This window comes from Dama dama, chromosome 23 (assembly GCF_033118175.1).
Source record: "Dama dama isolate Ldn47 chromosome 23, ASM3311817v1, whole genome shotgun sequence".
In the NCBI taxonomy this organism is placed as follows: domain Eukaryota; kingdom Metazoa; phylum Chordata; class Mammalia; order Artiodactyla; family Cervidae; genus Dama; species Dama dama.
The window spans coordinates 53,745,784-53,762,296 of NC_083703.1; the positions used below are offsets into that span (position 1 = coordinate 53,745,784).

Below are 16,513 nucleotides of genomic sequence, written 5' to 3' on the forward strand. Positions count from 1 at the left end.
TGAGTTTAATAGCCTCTTCTCGTATTGATTGATTTATCCTTATACAAGGATAAAATCTTTTGTTTTAGCCTTTGCTTTAAAGTCTACTTTGTCTTTTATGAGTATTGACATCCCTTTTTTCTTGGCATTCCATTTGTGTAAAATTTAATTGTCATCCCCTCAGTTTCAGTCTCCAAATGCACTTTAGAATCACACTTTCAAATTTCATGAAAAATTGTTTTAAAATTATTTTTTTGATCAGACTGCATTTATATATTAATGTGAGAAAATTGAAATCTTTTCTAATATTCAGTTTTCTCATTCATGATTTGATATATCTCTATTAATTTGTTTTAAAATTATTTTTTTTCATTTATTTTTATTAGTTGGAGGCTAATTACTTTACAATATTGTAGTGATTTTTGCCATACATGGATATGAATCAGCCATGGATTTACATGTGTTCCCTATCCCGATCCCCCCTCCCACCTCCCTCTCCATCCCATCCCTCTGGGTCTTCCCAGTGCACCAGCCCTGAGCACTTGTCTCATGCATCCAACCGGGGCTGGTGATCTGTTTCACCCTCGATAGTATACTTGTTTCAATGCTGTTCTCTCAGAACATCCCACCCTCGCCTTTTCCCACAGAGTCCCAAAGTCTGTTCTATACATCTGTGTCTCTTTTTCTGTTTTGCATATAGGGTTATCGTTACCATCTTTTTAAATTCCATATATATGCATTAGTATACTGTATTGGTGTTTATCTTTCTGGCTTACGTCACTCTGTATATTTTTTTTTTCACTCTGTATATTTTAAATTTACATTTTTGCAATTGCTTTTTCCCTGAATGATCTTATGTATCTCTAGTTACAGCTATTATTGCTTTCTTATTCATAGAATTTTAAAAAATTATTATTACTGTTTTTAATAGTTTTGACTACTGTATAGGATTATAATTGAAGTAGATCATGAACGTTAGATCAAGCCATGTTACAGAACTTTTACCATTGCTAACAGTAAGGGCATTCTTTTTATGTGTAACTCTCTTAAAATTAAATCTCCAAACATCCAAATAGTTTTATCTTTATCAAAGACTCATATGCAAACAGTTTACAAGTCCAATAGTTCTACATATGAAGTTATACATATGAAAACTGGAGTCTCTAAATTCCTGCCATTTCCACTTCTGAGAGGAAGCCAACTTCAACTCTTTCAACTAATTATTTTAGCCACCTGTCATAAAACATGCTTATTGCTATGTCTTGAAATCTCACTGTTAGGCCTTATTCATAGACATCTCAGTGTGGAAGCCAGGGAGGTAATATTCTGTTACTCCTGACCTCATGTCACACATGCACATCTTATTCTTTATCACTCTAATATAATTATAATCTTGAATATGCTAATAGACAGTGTCTATGTTATGACTATGAAATTATTTTTTATAGTATAGCTGAATTTGTTACATTCTTAGTTTTAGCTTATGTTGATCCTGTCTTGTGTATGTTTGTGTAACCACTAGCATGGTCAGATGCAGAATATTCCATAAGCACCAAGTCTCCTATGTGCTAGCCCTTTAAAATAACAAATACCCCACCAAACCAAAACTCTTGCAAATGCCTTTCTGTTTTCTCTCTATATATAATTTTGGGAATGTTATACAAGTAGAGTTAATATTTTGAGGCTGGTTTTGTTCACTCAACATAATGCCTTTAAGAGATTTATAATTGCCACACCCATACATAGCTCATTCCTTTGGATTGCTGAGTAGTAGATCCTCATACGAAAAGGTTGTTCACTTATTTTTAGATATTTTGATTTCTTCCACTTGTCTGTTCAAAGTAAATCTTTTACAACATTTGTACACAGGTTTTGTGTGGACACTATTTCCATTTCTCTGGAATAAATGCCTTAGAGTGTAATTTCTGGATCATGCAATCTACTTCCTCTCCTTACAGTGGAAAATGATTCCTTTTTTTGGATTCAGTACATAACCTGAATAGTTGTGAGGTCCACATTGCACTGTTCATTTGGGCTAAGTTTTGCCAGTTACATTGATAAAATGTTGGAATAAGAAATCATTTCAAGAGCACATCTGGTTCCATCACAAAGTTGAGAAGGCCCTGGTGAGCCCCCTTCCTTTATCCAGGTCAGTCAGTAGATCTTCACTGAGGCAGGTGCAGAATGAGACTGAAATCCAGTCACAACTTAGGGTCCTGGAATTGGGACTCTGGAACCCAGCCCCCAGCCACAGATCCTTCTTGGGATCTGTGAGTTTGCCTGGGGCTCCCAACTAAGAATCACCATAAACGTGGAGAGCAACCCAGTGGAGGCAACAGAGACCCTGGGTGTGGAGAGAGTTTTATTTCTGCGAGGCCTGTTCAGTCTCTGAAAATGTAAGATGAGTAGCTAGCCACATTTTCTGCCTGATTTCTATATCACATCTGAAATAGGAACTGTCTTGAACCTAGAAATGTATTGGAATCTCATAGTCATTTGACCCTATCATAGGCACTTCCTCTTATATCATGAGGGGTGGGGCTTCTTTCCTTTCCACAGAGCACAGAAGTTCATGTTCTCCCAGCTCACACATTTGGACAGAGCAGATTCCTCAGGCCTCCACGATGCCCATCCTTGCCTCCTCATTACACACTCCTCCTCCTTGCCTGCTAATGATTCTACTGCTGGGATTAATAGGTGAGCATTTCTTGGGGTAGAATCCCCTCTCCCTGCCCTCTGGACCTCCCCACTGCCCTGCACTTTTAAAGTCTCCATGTAAACATGGGTGTGCCACCAAGGACAGCTGCAGAAGGCCAAAGACTGGGCATTATCTGAAAGCATGAAATTAGGGATTTGAGTGTTTTTTCTGTGTATCTATCACCTCCAGCTGCTTAGCAGAGGTATCCAAACAGATGATGTTTCAAATACCAGCAATGACAAATTTATGTGCATTAACTTGTATAATCCTCACAACATCCCATGTGATAAATGACTATTACTCCTGAATTGCAGATGGGGAGATTGAGGCAGAGAGTAACTTGCTCAATATTAACTGACCTAAGGCAGTGTAGCATGAGATTCAAATCTAGAGAGTCCAGCTCAAGTTGATTTTTTTAATCATATCATGCAACTCAGCTTCTCAGAGAATCCTAATGGCAGAAAAATCAGAAGATGCTGAGAAATAAACAATAGTTTAGTCTTCACCCATCATGCCACTCAGAGAACAGAAGCATTCAAATCTTGCATTGTGTACTCCCAAGTTTTGGTCAGTGATGTGTTGGATGGTTCCCATGTGTTGAAGTTTGCACTGAGTCTTTAACAGGTATTGTAATTTCATTTGATCCTCAAAACAACCTGTATACTACAATGTTAGGCCAGTCTCTAATACATGTTTGTGGATGCATGTATTTGTGTGTGTGTGTGTGTGTGTGTGTGTGTATGTGAGGAAGTCTTCCAGACACATGGGATTTCAAAAAGACTTCTTTAATTTTTAAGTCTACATGAAATGATATAAACATGTGTTGAGTTTTTGCTGTCTTTCAACAACATACCTGCTTTCTCCTTCTCTATAAACCTCTCTCACCCAAACTGTTACTTAAGACAAGAAAACTTCTCTCCTGGTAAATGAGTAGAATTTTATGCATTGCTATCTTAGAGTCCCCTCTTCCATGCTGGTTAAGGGTGAGGAGGAATGAAGGCTAAAAAGGACTCAGAGACTCTTACCTATATGATCTGTATATCCGTATCTATATTTGTAATTATAACCACATCCCTGTCTATAACTTTATCTATATCACCTAATGCTAGTTGAAGCTTCCATTCCTCAGGACATCTAATGAGTAATAACAATTTGTTTTCTTAAACATTCATCATGGGCCAGAGTTGGAAATTCCCATGGTTGCTAACTCACGTGATCATTATATCCAAGGTAGATCCTCTTGTCATCCTTACCTTATAGATAATAAAACTGAGCAAGGAGAAGTTCAAGGATACTCAGTGTTACCTGATAGAGGTATGGTTTGAACGCAAGACACCTGGTAGTAGAGCTCATGAGTTTAACCATTGCTCTTCTTGATACTGTGGCCCTTCTTCCATCCCAAGATATTTCTGTGGCTTCTGCCAATGGGTCTGATGAAGGGGAAGGGTTGGGTAGAGGGATTGTGGTTTTCTTCTCCTGGGCTCTTTTTTTGCTTCCTCATACAAGCAAGTTCCTTTTTTGTTTCCTCATACAAGCAAGTTCCTTTTATTTTTCACCAAGTTATTTACATGGAAAACTCAACTTCTGACACAATTTCTACAGAGACTAACTGCTTAAAGTAGAGCTCATTGTCTTGGGGAGATGTCACACTGGGCAGTTCACATATCATATGAATATTACTTTGATATTTAGTATATGGCAGGAAGGAACTTGGGGTGAATTGTTGAGTAAAAGAGACTAATTGCCCTCATTGATGTTTGTCTTAGTGAAAGAAATGACAATAAACAATAGACTTATAATTCAGCAAATAATACAGAATATTAGAAAGTGCTACATGTTTGAAAAGAATAGCTGACATGTAAAAAATGAAATTAGTTTGTCCTTTAACTTCATACACAAAAATAAGCTCAAAATGCATTAAAGACCTAAATTTGAGACTTAACACTATAAAGCTCCTATAGAAAAATATAAGCAGAACACTCTTTGACATAGAACAATATCTTTTTTGATCTATCTCCCAGAATAATGGAAATAAAAACAACAAGAAACAAATGAGACCTACTTAAACTCAAAAGTTTTTGCATAATAAAGAAACAACAAACAAAATGAAGGACAGCCCACAAATTGAGAGAAAATATTTGTAAATGGTGTGACTGAAAATGGGCCAGTCACCAAAATTTACAAACAACTCATGACACTTAATAGAATCAAAGCAAAAAAACCACTCAAAAAATTAGCAGAAGATGTAAATAGACATCTCTCCAAAGAGGATATACAGTTGGCCAATAGGTACCTGAAAAGATGTCAACAAAATTATTAGAAAAATGCAAATCAAAACTAAAGTGAGATATCATTTCATACCGGTGAATGGCTTTCATCAAAAACCCACAAATAATAAATTCTGGAGCCAGTGTGGAGAGAAGGGAACCCTCCTACACTGTTGGTAGGAATGTAAATTGGTACCGCTACTATAGAGAACAGTATTCACTCAGTTGCTCAGTGATGTCTGGCTCTTTATGACTCTTGGACTGTAGCCCACCAGGCTCCTCTGTCCATGGAATTTTTCAGGCAAGAATACTGGAGTTGGTTGCCATTCCTTACTCAAGGGATCTTCCCGACCCAGAGATTGAACCCATGTCTCTTTGGTCTCTTGCATTGGCCTTTACCACTGCGCCACCTGGGAAGCCCCAGAGAACAGTATGGACGTTCCTCAGAAAACTAAAAATGGAGCTACCACCCTGCAATCCCAGTCCTGGTCATATATCCAGGCATGAGCTACCCTATGACCCTGCAATCCCAGTCCTGGGCATGATCTGAAAAGATACATGCACCCCAGTGTTCACTGCAGCACTGTTTGCAATAGCCAAGACATGGAAGCAAGCTAAACATCCATCAGCAGAGGAATGGATAAAGATGTGATATGTACATATGGTCGAATAGTCCTCAGCCATAAAAAGGATGAAATAATGCCATTTGGAACAACATGGATGGACCCAGAGACTATCATACTGAGTGAGGTAAGTCAGAGAAGGAGAAATATCATGATATCCCTTATATGTGGAATCTATAAAGACATGATACAAATGAACTACAAAACAGAAACACACTCACAGACTTCAAGAATGAGCTTATGGTTGTGGGAAGAAGAATGGGGGAAGGGATAGTTGTACAGTTTGGGATGGACACATACAGTCTGCTGTACTTAAAATGTAAAATCAACTGTATAGCACATGGAACTCTGCTCAATGCTATGGGGCAGCCTGTATGAGAGGGGAGGTTGGGGATGAATGAATATATGCATATGTATGGCTGAGTCCCTTCACTGAAACTATTACAGCATTGTTTGTTAATTGGCTGTACCCCAATACAAAATTAAAAATTAAAAAGGAAACAAAACAAAGATTAATTGGATAACTGAATTGAGAGAATTTGTTGGGTGGGATGTATTTTAAACCTGATAGTCTTGCATGGGCATCACAGAGATGGGGAAGTTTGAAAGAAATTTCTGGGGTAAGCATTGTGGTTATCTCGGGGAGGAGCCTTCCTGACAGGGAGCAGCATGTGCAGAGGCCCTGAGAGTAGAATCATCCTCCTGTGATGAAGGATTTGGGCTTTTGCCCTGAGTGAAACTATTGCCATTGTGGTTTTGAAGAGAGAAGTGACTTGGTCTGACATGAGTTTTAATTTATTCGAGCATTTGATGGACAATAGACTACACAGGGAGCTTCCCTGGCGGCTCAGCTGGTAAAGAATCCACCCGCAATGCAAGAGACCCTGGTTCAATTCCTGGGACGGGAGATCCCCTGGAGAAGGGATAGGCTACCCACTCCAGTATTCTTGCCTGGAGAATCGCCATGGACAGAGGAACCTGGTGAGCTACAGTCAATAGGGTCGCAAAGAACTGGACACAACTGAGCGACGAATCACAGCACAGAACAGCAGGGACAACGCAGGACATTGATAGAAGCAACTAGAGCATTTGAAGTCATAGCATTCATTCAAAAAAAGTAAAAATGACTTGCACTGAACAGTAGCTAGTAGAGATAAGAGAAAGAGGTCAGATACTAGATGCATACTAATGAGGAGGCAATAGGATTTTCTGATGCATAGGACTTGGGATGGGAGAGAAAAACTTCAAGGTTTTGATAACTGAACATCTGAAAGAAGAACTGTGGCTCAGCTGAAATATAGCGGGTGTGGGGGAAATTCACTTCAGTGTTAGATGTGTTAACTGTGAGATGTTTATTTCTGTCCAGAAAGTATGACAAGTTGATAGTTGGACATACAAGGTCAGAGTTCTGGAAAAATGCCTGGGTAATTGGAGAGTTATTGATATACAGTTGGCAGAATTTTTGCGATCTCCTGGCTCCTCTCACCCCTCTGATTCCTAGTCTCTTCTCCCTCTTCCTGTCCCTCCATTTCTCCCTCCAAAGTTCGTTCACGTTTCTTCCCATTTTTGTCTTAGCAGTGCAACTTCCACAACCTCACTTTTTCTCTCCAGACTTAACAATCTAAATCACCTGAAGCTATTGGCACATCATAAGACCTGGCCTGTAATAGGATGTCCCCTCCTTGGGAGGTATGATTGGTTAGAAATAGCGCTTAGTGCATGGGTTTATCGGCTCACACTCTGCAAAGTTGAACTACAAAGGGGTAGGGAAGAAATAGAAAAGAAGCCAGGGTTTGTTTTGAGGCCAAAGCAGCCTGCTCCTCTTATTTACATCCCTGGAATGAAACCCATGCTTCTTTAATAGAACATTTCAGATAAGAGGGATTGTGTTTGTATTTCTCTATATCTTCAGAAAGTGGATAGTCAATCAGGCAGTGAAATCAAGTGGATAGCTTGAACCTGTAGTGAAATAATTGGCCCAATGGTGACTCATGGCTATTCAACTCATAACTTGCTGTCCAATCATAATCAGTCACCCAGATTCTTTTTTTAAACGTTTTATTTTGTATTGGAATATTCTCAATTAAAAATACTATGATAGTTTCAGGTAGACAGTATAGGGACTTAACCATATGTACATTTGTATCCATTCTCACACTAATTCTCCTCCCATCCAGATTGCTACATAACATTGACCAGAGTTCCTTGTGCTCTACACTTGCATATACACAATGCAATACATTGCATTAACTCTATAGATTACTTCAGGTCAGTCAGTCAGTTCAGTCACTCAGTCATGTCCGACTCTTTCCAAGCTATGGATTGCAGCATGCGAAGCTTCCCTGTCCATCACCAACTCCCGGAGCATGCACAAACTCATATCCATTGAGTTGGTGACGCCATCCATTTTATCCTCTGTCATCCCCTTCTCCTCCTGCTTTCAATCTTTCCCAGCATCAGGGTCTTTCCAGTGAGTGAGTTCTTTCCATCAGGAGGCCAAAGTATTGGAGTTTCAGCTTCAGCATCAGTCCTTCCAGTGAATATTCAGGACTGATTTCCTTTAAGAATGACTGCTTGTATCTCCTTGCAGTCCAAGGGACTCTCAAGAGTCTTCTCCAACACCACAGCTCAAAAGCATCAAATGTTCGTCACTCAGCTTTCTTTATAGTCCAACTCTCACATCCATACATGACTACTGGAAAAACCATAGCTTTGACTAGATGGACCTTTGTTGGTAAAGTAATGTCTCTGCTTTTTAATATGCTGTCTAGGCTTGTCATAGCTTTTCTTCCAAGGAGCAAGCACCTTTTAATTTCATGGCTGCAATCACCATCTGCAATGATTTTGGAGCTCAAGAAGGTAAAGTTTACCACTGTTTCCATTGTTTCCCTATCTATTTGCCTAAAGTGATGGGAGCAGATGCCATGATCTTAGATTTTTGAATGTTGAGTTTTAAGTCAACTTTTTCACTCTTCTCTTTCACTTTCATCAAGAGGTTCTTTAGTTCTTCTTCGCTTCTTGCCATAAGGGTGGTGTCATCTGCGTATCTGAGGTTATTGATTTTTCTCCCAGCTATTTTGATTTCAGCTTGTGCTTCATCCAGCCTGGCATTTCGCATGATTTACTCTGCATATAAGTCAAATAAGCAGGGTGACAATATACAGCCTTGACGTGCTCCTTTCTCAATTTGGAACCAGTCTATTGTTCCATGTTCAGGTCTAACTGTTGCTTCTTGACCTGCACACAGATTTCTCAGAAGGCAAGTAAGGTGGTCTGGTATTCCCATCTCTTGAAGAATTTTCCACAGTTTGTTGTCATCCACACAGTCAAAAGGCTTGGCATAGTCAATAAAGCAGAAGTAGATGTTTTTCTGGAACTCTTTCTTTTTGATGATCCACCAGATGTTGGCAATTTGATCTCTGGTTCCTCTGCCTTTTCTAAATCCAACTTGAACATCTATAAGTTCACAATTCACATACCACTGAAGCCTGGCTTGGAGAATCTTGAGTATTACTTTACTAGCATGTGAGATGAGTGCAACTGTGCAATAGTTTGAACATTCTTTGGCATTGCCTTTCTTTGGGATTGGAATGAAAACTGACCTTTTCCAGTCCTGTGGCCACTGCTGAGTTTTCCAAATTTGCTGGCATATTGAGTGCAGCACTTTCACAGCATCATCTTTTACGATTTGAAATAGCTCAACTGGAATTCCATCACTTCCACTAGCTTTGTTTGTAGTGATGCTTCCTAAGGCCCACTTGACTTCACATTCCAGGATGTCTGGCTCTAGGTGAGTGATCACACCATCGTGCTTATCTGGGCCATGAAGATGTTTTTGTATAGTTCTTCTGTGTATTCTTGCCACCTCTTCTTAATATCTTCTGCTTCTGTTAGGTCCGTACCATTTCTGTCCTTTATTGAGCCCATTTTTCATGAAATGTTAACCTGGTATTTCTAATGTTCTTGAAGAGATCCCTAGTCTTTCCCATTCTATTGTTGTCCTCTATTTCTTTGCATTGATCTCTGAGGAAGGTTTTCTTATCTCTCCTTGATATTCTTTGGAACTCTGCATTCAGATGGGTATATCTTTCCTTTTCTCCTTTGCCTTTAGCTTTTCTTCTTTTCTCAACTATTTGTAAGGCCTCCTCAGACAACCATTTTGCCTTTTTGAATATCTTTTTCTTGGGGATGGTCTTGATCACTACTTCCTGTACAATGTCATGAACCTCCATCCATAATTCTTTGGGCACTCTGCCTATCAGATCTTATCCCTGGAATCTATTTGTCACTTCCACTGTATGATTGTAAGGGATTTGATTTAGGTCATACATGAATGGTCTAGTGGTTTTCCCTATTTTCTTTCCATTTAAGTCTGAATTTAAGCCACAGTCAGCTCCCGGTCTTGTTTTTGCTGACTATATAGAGCTTCTCCATCTTTGGCTGCAAAGAATATAATCAAACTGATTTCAGTATTGACCATCTGGTGATGTCCATGTGTAGAGTCTTTTCTTGTGTTGTTGGAAGAGGATGTTTGCTATAACCAGTGCATTCTCTTGGGAAAATTCTGTTAGCCTTTGCCCTCTTCATTTTGTACTCCAAGGCCAAATTTGCCTGTTACTCCAGGTACCTCTTGACTTCCTACTTTTGCATTCCAGTCCCCCATGATGAAAAGGACATCTTTTTGGGGTGTTAGTTCTAGAAAGTCTTGTATTCAAACCTTAGTGGTTTTGTATTCAGACCTTCAATGTTAGTGGTTGGGACATAGACTTGGATTATTATGATATTGAATGGCTTGCCTTGGAAATGAACAGAGATCATTCTGTCATTTTTAAGATTGCACCCAAGTACTGCATTTTGGACTCTTTTGCTTACTCTGAAGGCTATTTCTTCTAAGATATTCTTGCCCATAGTAGTAGATGACATGGTCATCTGAATTAGATTCACCTATTCCAGTCCATTTTAGTTCACTGATTCCTCAAATGCCAATGTTCTCTCTTGCCATCTCCTGTTTGACCACTTCCAATTTACCTTGATTCATGGACCTAACATGCCAGGTTCCTATGCAATATTGTTCTTTATAGCATCAGACTTTACTTCCATCACCTGCCATATCCACAAGTGGGCATTGTTTTTGCTTTGGCTCTGTCTCCTTTCTGCAGTTATTTCTCCACTCTTCTCCAGTAGCAATATTGGGCACCTACTGACTGGGGGAGTTCAGCTTCCAGTGTCATATCTTTTTGTCTTTTCATACTGTTCATGGAGTTCTTAAGGGATGAATACTGAAGTGGTTATTCCCTTCTCCAGTGGACCACGTTTTGCAAAAACTCTCCACCATGACGCATCCATTTTGGGTGGCCCTACATGGCATGGATCATAATTTCATTGAGTTAGACAAGGCTGTGGTTCATGTGATCAGTTTGATTAGTTTTCTGTGATTGTGGTTTTCATTCTGTCTGCCCTCTGAAGGATAAAGATAAGAGGTTTATGGAAGCTTCCTGATGAAAACTGACTGTGGGGGAAAACTGGGTCTTGTTCTGATGGGTGGGGCCATGCTCAGTAAATCTTTAATCCAATTTTCTGTTGTTGTGCTGGGCTGTGTTCCATCCCTGTTATTTGACCTGAGACAAAACTATGGTGGGAGTAATGAAGATAATGGTGACCTCCTTCAAAAGACCTTTTGCAGACATTACTGTACTCAGTGCCCCTGACCCTGCAGCATGCCACTATCGACCCACTCCTCTGCCAGAAACTCTTCTACACTCACAGGCAAGTCTGGATCAGTCTCTTGTGGGGTCACTGATCCTTTCTCCTGGGTCCTGGGGCACACAAGGTTTTGTTTGTGCCTTCCAAGAGTCTGTTTCCCCAGTCCTGTGAAAGTTCTGTAATCAAATCCTGCTGGCCTCCAAAGTCAAATTCCCTGGGGATTCCCTGTCCCTTTGCCAGATCCCCAGGTTGGGAAATCTGTTGTGGGTCCTAGAACTTAACACTGTGTAATTTATTTGGCATAATTCTTCTGCAGTTTGTAGGTTGTCTGCTCAGTGGCTCTATGGTGGGGTTAAGGGTAGTATAGTCACTCTAACAATATTCATTCTTCCAATCTGAGAATGTGGTGTATTTTTCCTTATGTGAAGAACCAGAGATCAAATTGCTAGCATTCATTGGATCATGGTGAAAGCAAGGAAATTCCAGAAAAACATCTACTTCTGTTTCATTGACTAGGCTAAAGCCATTGATTGTGTGGATCACAACAAACTGTGGGAAATTCTCAAAGGGATGGGAATACCATAACACCTTAACTGTCCTCTGAGAAACCTGTATGTGTCTCCAGAAGCAAGAGTTAGAACCGAACATGGAACAACAGACTGGTTCCAAATTGGGAAAGGAGTACGTTAAGCCTGTATATTGTCACCCTGCTTATTTAACTTGTATGCAGAGTACACCATGTGAAATGCTGGGCTGGATGAATCACAAGCTGGAATCAAGATTGTTGGGAGAAATATCAACAACCTCAGATATGCAGAGAATAGCACTCTAATGGCAGAAAGTGAAGAGGAAATAAAGGGCCTCTTGATAAGGGTGAAAGAGGAGAGTGAAAAAGCTGACTTGAAACTCTAAATTCAAAAAACTAAGATCATGACATCTGGTCCCGTCACTTCATGGCAAACACAATGGGAGAAAAGTAGAAGCAGTGATAGATTTTATTTTCTTGGGCTCCAAAGTCACCATGGATGGTGACAGCAACCATGAAATTAAAATATGCTCCTTGGAAGAAAAGACAGCATATTAAAAACCAAAAGCATAAGTATAGTCAAAGCTGTGACTTTTCCAGTAGTCATGCACAGATGTGAGAGTTGGACCATAGAGAAGGCTGAGCACTGAAGAACTGATGCTTTGATGTGTGGTGCTGGAGAAGACTCTTGAGAGTCCTTTGGACTGCAAGGAGATCAAAGCAGTCAATCCTAAAGGAAATCAACTCTGAATATTCAATAAAATGACTGATGCTGAAGTTGAAACTCTAGTCCTAGATCCTGATGCTGGGAAAGATTGAAGGCAAAAGAAGGGGGCAGCAGAAGATGAGATAGTTAGCATCACCAACTCAATGGACATGAATTTGAGCAAACTCTGGGAGGTAGTGAAGGACAGGGGAGCTTGGCACCCTGCAGTCCATGGGTTTGCAAAGAACTGGACAGAAATTAGCAACTCAATGACATGTGCCTTCTTCGGTTTCTTTCAACAGCATCTTATAGTTTTCAGAGTACATGTCTTTTATCTACTTAGGAATGTTGATTTTTAGGTATTGTATTTTTTATGATGTGATGGTAAGTAGGATTGTTTCTTTCATTTTTCTTTCTGATCTTTTGTTGTTGTATAGAAATGTAACAGATTTCTATGTATTAGTTTTATATCCTGCAACTTTATCAAATTCATTGATGAGTTCTATTAGTTTTCTGGTGGCATCTTTTTGTTTGTTTGTTGTCTTTTCTTCACTTTAATGAAGAGAATTTATTACAGTGAGTTCATTAAAGAGTTATTGAAGGATAAAATGCAAACAAAACAAAGCAGTAATATGTCAATCATGAGTGAGGAAAGAAGCTAGTACACCAAGGGCCTGAGAAGTATAAAGGGAACAGCCAAGCATTTAGGGCAAAGAGAATTTTACTAACCAGTATTGAGTCAGATGAGTATTGAGTAAGATGAACAAAAGACAGAAAATAGAGCAGTGATCTCACCCCAAAAGCAAAGTATTCAAGTGTGGGTTTGGATCAGAAGCAATATTTTAATAGGCTAAGCTCTATAGTGAGGAAAAACTATATGTGAGGAGTCCTAGGTATTGACTCCTAGGTATTTTATACTTAGCTAATATGTAGCTATTATAAGTGAAGTTGCTAGCTTAATTTCTTTTTTGGATTCACTGTCACTAGTATGTAGGAAAAAAACCTGATTTTTGTGTGGTGACTTTGTATCTCAAAACTTTGCCAAATTTACTTATTAGATTTACCAGTTTTTAACGTTGGAATCTTTAGCATTGCTACATGGAAATCATGTCACACACAAACAAGATCATTTCACTTCTTTCCAATTTGAATACCTTTTATAGATATTACTTAATTAATTGCTTTTCTCTGAACTTCCTGTATTGTGTTGACTAGAAGTGGCAAAAGTGGGCATGTCTTGTTCCTGATTTTGGAAAAGCTTTCAGAATTACAACAATGATGAGGCTGTTAATGTGGGGTTTTATATACAACTTCATTTATTGGGCAATTTTCCATCTATTTCTAGTTTATTGATTTCTTATCACGAAAAATGTTAACTTTTGTTAAGTCCTTTTTCTGCATTAATTTTTTTTCTCTTTATTCTGTTAAAGTGGTAAAATACATGGTTTGATTTTCATATTGTTGTTTAGTTGCCAGGTCATGCCCGATTCTTTGTGACCCCATGGACTGCAGCACAACAGTGCATATATTTTCATGTGTTGAACCATTTTTATATTTCAGCAATATATCTCAGTTTGTCCGGGTGCATAATTCTTTTAATATGTTATTGAATTGGATTTTCTAACATTTTATTGAGGATTGCTGCATCAACAGTCATGTGAGTTATTGGTCTGTGTCCATTCTTCTATAGAGATTTAGATCACTTCTGTGTCTTGGCTATTGTGGATAGTGCTATGAACACTGGAGCACATATATCCTTTTGGATCATGTTTTTCTGCAGATTTATGCCCAGAAGTGGATCGTATGATAGCTCTATTTTTAGTTTTTCAAGAAACTTTCATACTATTCTCCACAGTGGCTGTACCAATTTACATTCCCACCAGCAGTGTAGGAGGGTTCCCTTCTCTCCACACCCTCTTCAGCATTTATTGTTCATGGATTTTTTGATGATAGCCATTCTAACTGGTATGAGGTGATATCTCATTGTAGTTTTGATTTGCATTTCTCTAACATTTAAGCAATGTTAAGCAGCTTTTTATGTGCTTTTTGGTCATCTGTGTGTCTTCCTTGGAGAAATATCTATTTAGGTTTTTTCCCCATTTTTTGTTTGGGATGTTTGTTTGTTTTGGTTACTTAGCTGCATGACCTGTCTGTAAATTTTGGATTCTAATCCTTTGTTGGTCACATTATGTGCAATTATTTTCTCCCAAAATATGGTTATCTTTTCATTTTGTTTATTGTTTCTTTGCTGCACAAAAGCTTTTGAAGGTGACTATGCCTCATTTGTTTATCTTTGTTTTTACTTCTTGGAGATGGATGGAAAAAGATATTGCTGCTTTTAATTCAAGGAATGTTTTGTCTTTGTTTTGCTGTGTTTTATTGTGTCTGGTATTAAATTTATGTCTTTAAACTAATTTATTTTTGTTTATGGTATTAGAAAATGTTCTAATTTCATTTTTTTTTTCACATGTAGCTATCCTATTTTCCCTGCACCATTTACTGAAGAGACTGTCTATCCTCCATTGTACAGTCTTAGTACATATATGCAATGGATCATTACTCATCCATTAAAAAGAATGAAATAATGCCATTTGAAGCAAAATGAGTGGCCCAAGAAATTGTCATACTGAGTGAAGTGAGTCAGAGAGAGAAAGGGAAATATAAGATAACACTAATATGTGGGAAAAAATATGAGACAAATGAACTTATTTACAAAACATAAACCTTGTGTTTCTTTCAGACTTAGAGAATAAATTCATGGTTATGAGGGCAGAAGGGTTTGGGAGAGGGATAGATAGGGAACCTGGGACTGACATATACAGACTGTTGTGTCTAAAACGGATAACTAATGAAGAACTAATGTATAGCACATGAAAGTCTGCCCAATATTATGTAGCAGCCTAAATGAGAAAAGAATTTGAAAAAGAGAGATATTGGTCTGTATTTTCTTGTTATGCCTTTATGTCACTGTGATATCTGGATCATGCCAATAGAACTCTGAAAGAATTGAGAAGTCCTCCCACCTCTTAAGACTTTTTGAAGAGGAATTCTGTTAGTTTTCTTTAAAAATTTGGAAGCATTCACTAGTGAAGACAAGTAATTTTGGGCCTTTCTTTGTTGGGAGGTTTTTTATTATTAATTGAATCTGATTGCTAGTTACAGGTCTACTCTAATTTTTAATTTCTTCATAATTCAGCTTCAGTATTATGTCCTTACAAGAATTTGTCCAATTTATCTATGTTATCCAATTTTTTTGGTGTTTAATCATTCATAGAACTGTTTTAAAATCCCTTTTATTTCTTTGACATTATTAGTATGTTTTTCATTTCTGATTTTAGTTATTTGGGTTGCCACTCTCTGTTTTTTTCCCTTAGGCAATCTAGCTAAATTTGCTTAATTCTATTGATCTTTTTGAAGAATCCCTCTTGGCTTTGTTTATTTTCTCTGCTATACTATTCACATTTTACTTTTCTCTTCAATAATCTCAGCTATTTTCTTTCATTTGCAAATTTTCAGTTTGGGGTTTACTTTTCTCTTCTTTCTCTAGTTTCTTGCAGTGTAAAGTTCTTCAATGTCTGCATGTTCAGCCATAAATTTCCCATTAGGGCTGCTTTCTGTGCATCTCATATGTATTCATAGTATGTGTTTATGTTTTCATTTGTCTCCAAGTGTTTTCTAATTTCCCTTGTGATGTTTCTTCCTTGACATGTTGATTTTTGAAGAGCATGTTGTTTGAGTTCTATGTACCTGTGACTATTTTATTTCCTCTTCTGTCATTGATCTAGTTTTACAGTTTGAAGAGCATTTCTTTCAGTTTCAATAAATTGCTTTGTCATTCTTCGTGTGTGACAATGACACATTTATAGATTTTTTGTTATGGCAACTGGTTTATGTAGCTGTAGACACAAAATAGCCCCCTGACATAGGAGGAACATCAAAATTGCTGAGTGCTAGGATGTGAAGCTCACCTCCTCCCACAAATACATCAAAAACACATCTACATGTGGAATG

At 38.3% G+C, this 16,513-nt stretch overlaps 1 protein-coding gene across 3 annotated transcripts in view; it reads left to right on the plus strand.

Moving 5' to 3' along the window:
• Positions 1 to 16,513, plus strand: part of LOC133044895 (tyrosine-protein phosphatase non-receptor type substrate 1-like) — a 63,102-nt gene that overhangs the window by 31,413 nt on the left and 15,176 nt on the right. For 2 of the 3 annotated variants that reach the window (XM_061126772.1, XM_061126770.1), the window contains exon 1: positions 2,574 to 2,676. The exons of the other annotated variant lie outside the window; for it this stretch is intronic. In XM_061126772.1, the coding sequence (XP_060982755.1) occupies positions 2,604 to 2,676 (73 nt within the window). In that variant the 5' untranslated portion in view covers positions 2,574 to 2,603. Of the gene's footprint in view, positions 1 to 2,573; positions 2,677 to 16,513 lie in introns of those variants that run through there. 3 annotated transcript variants of the gene reach the window in all.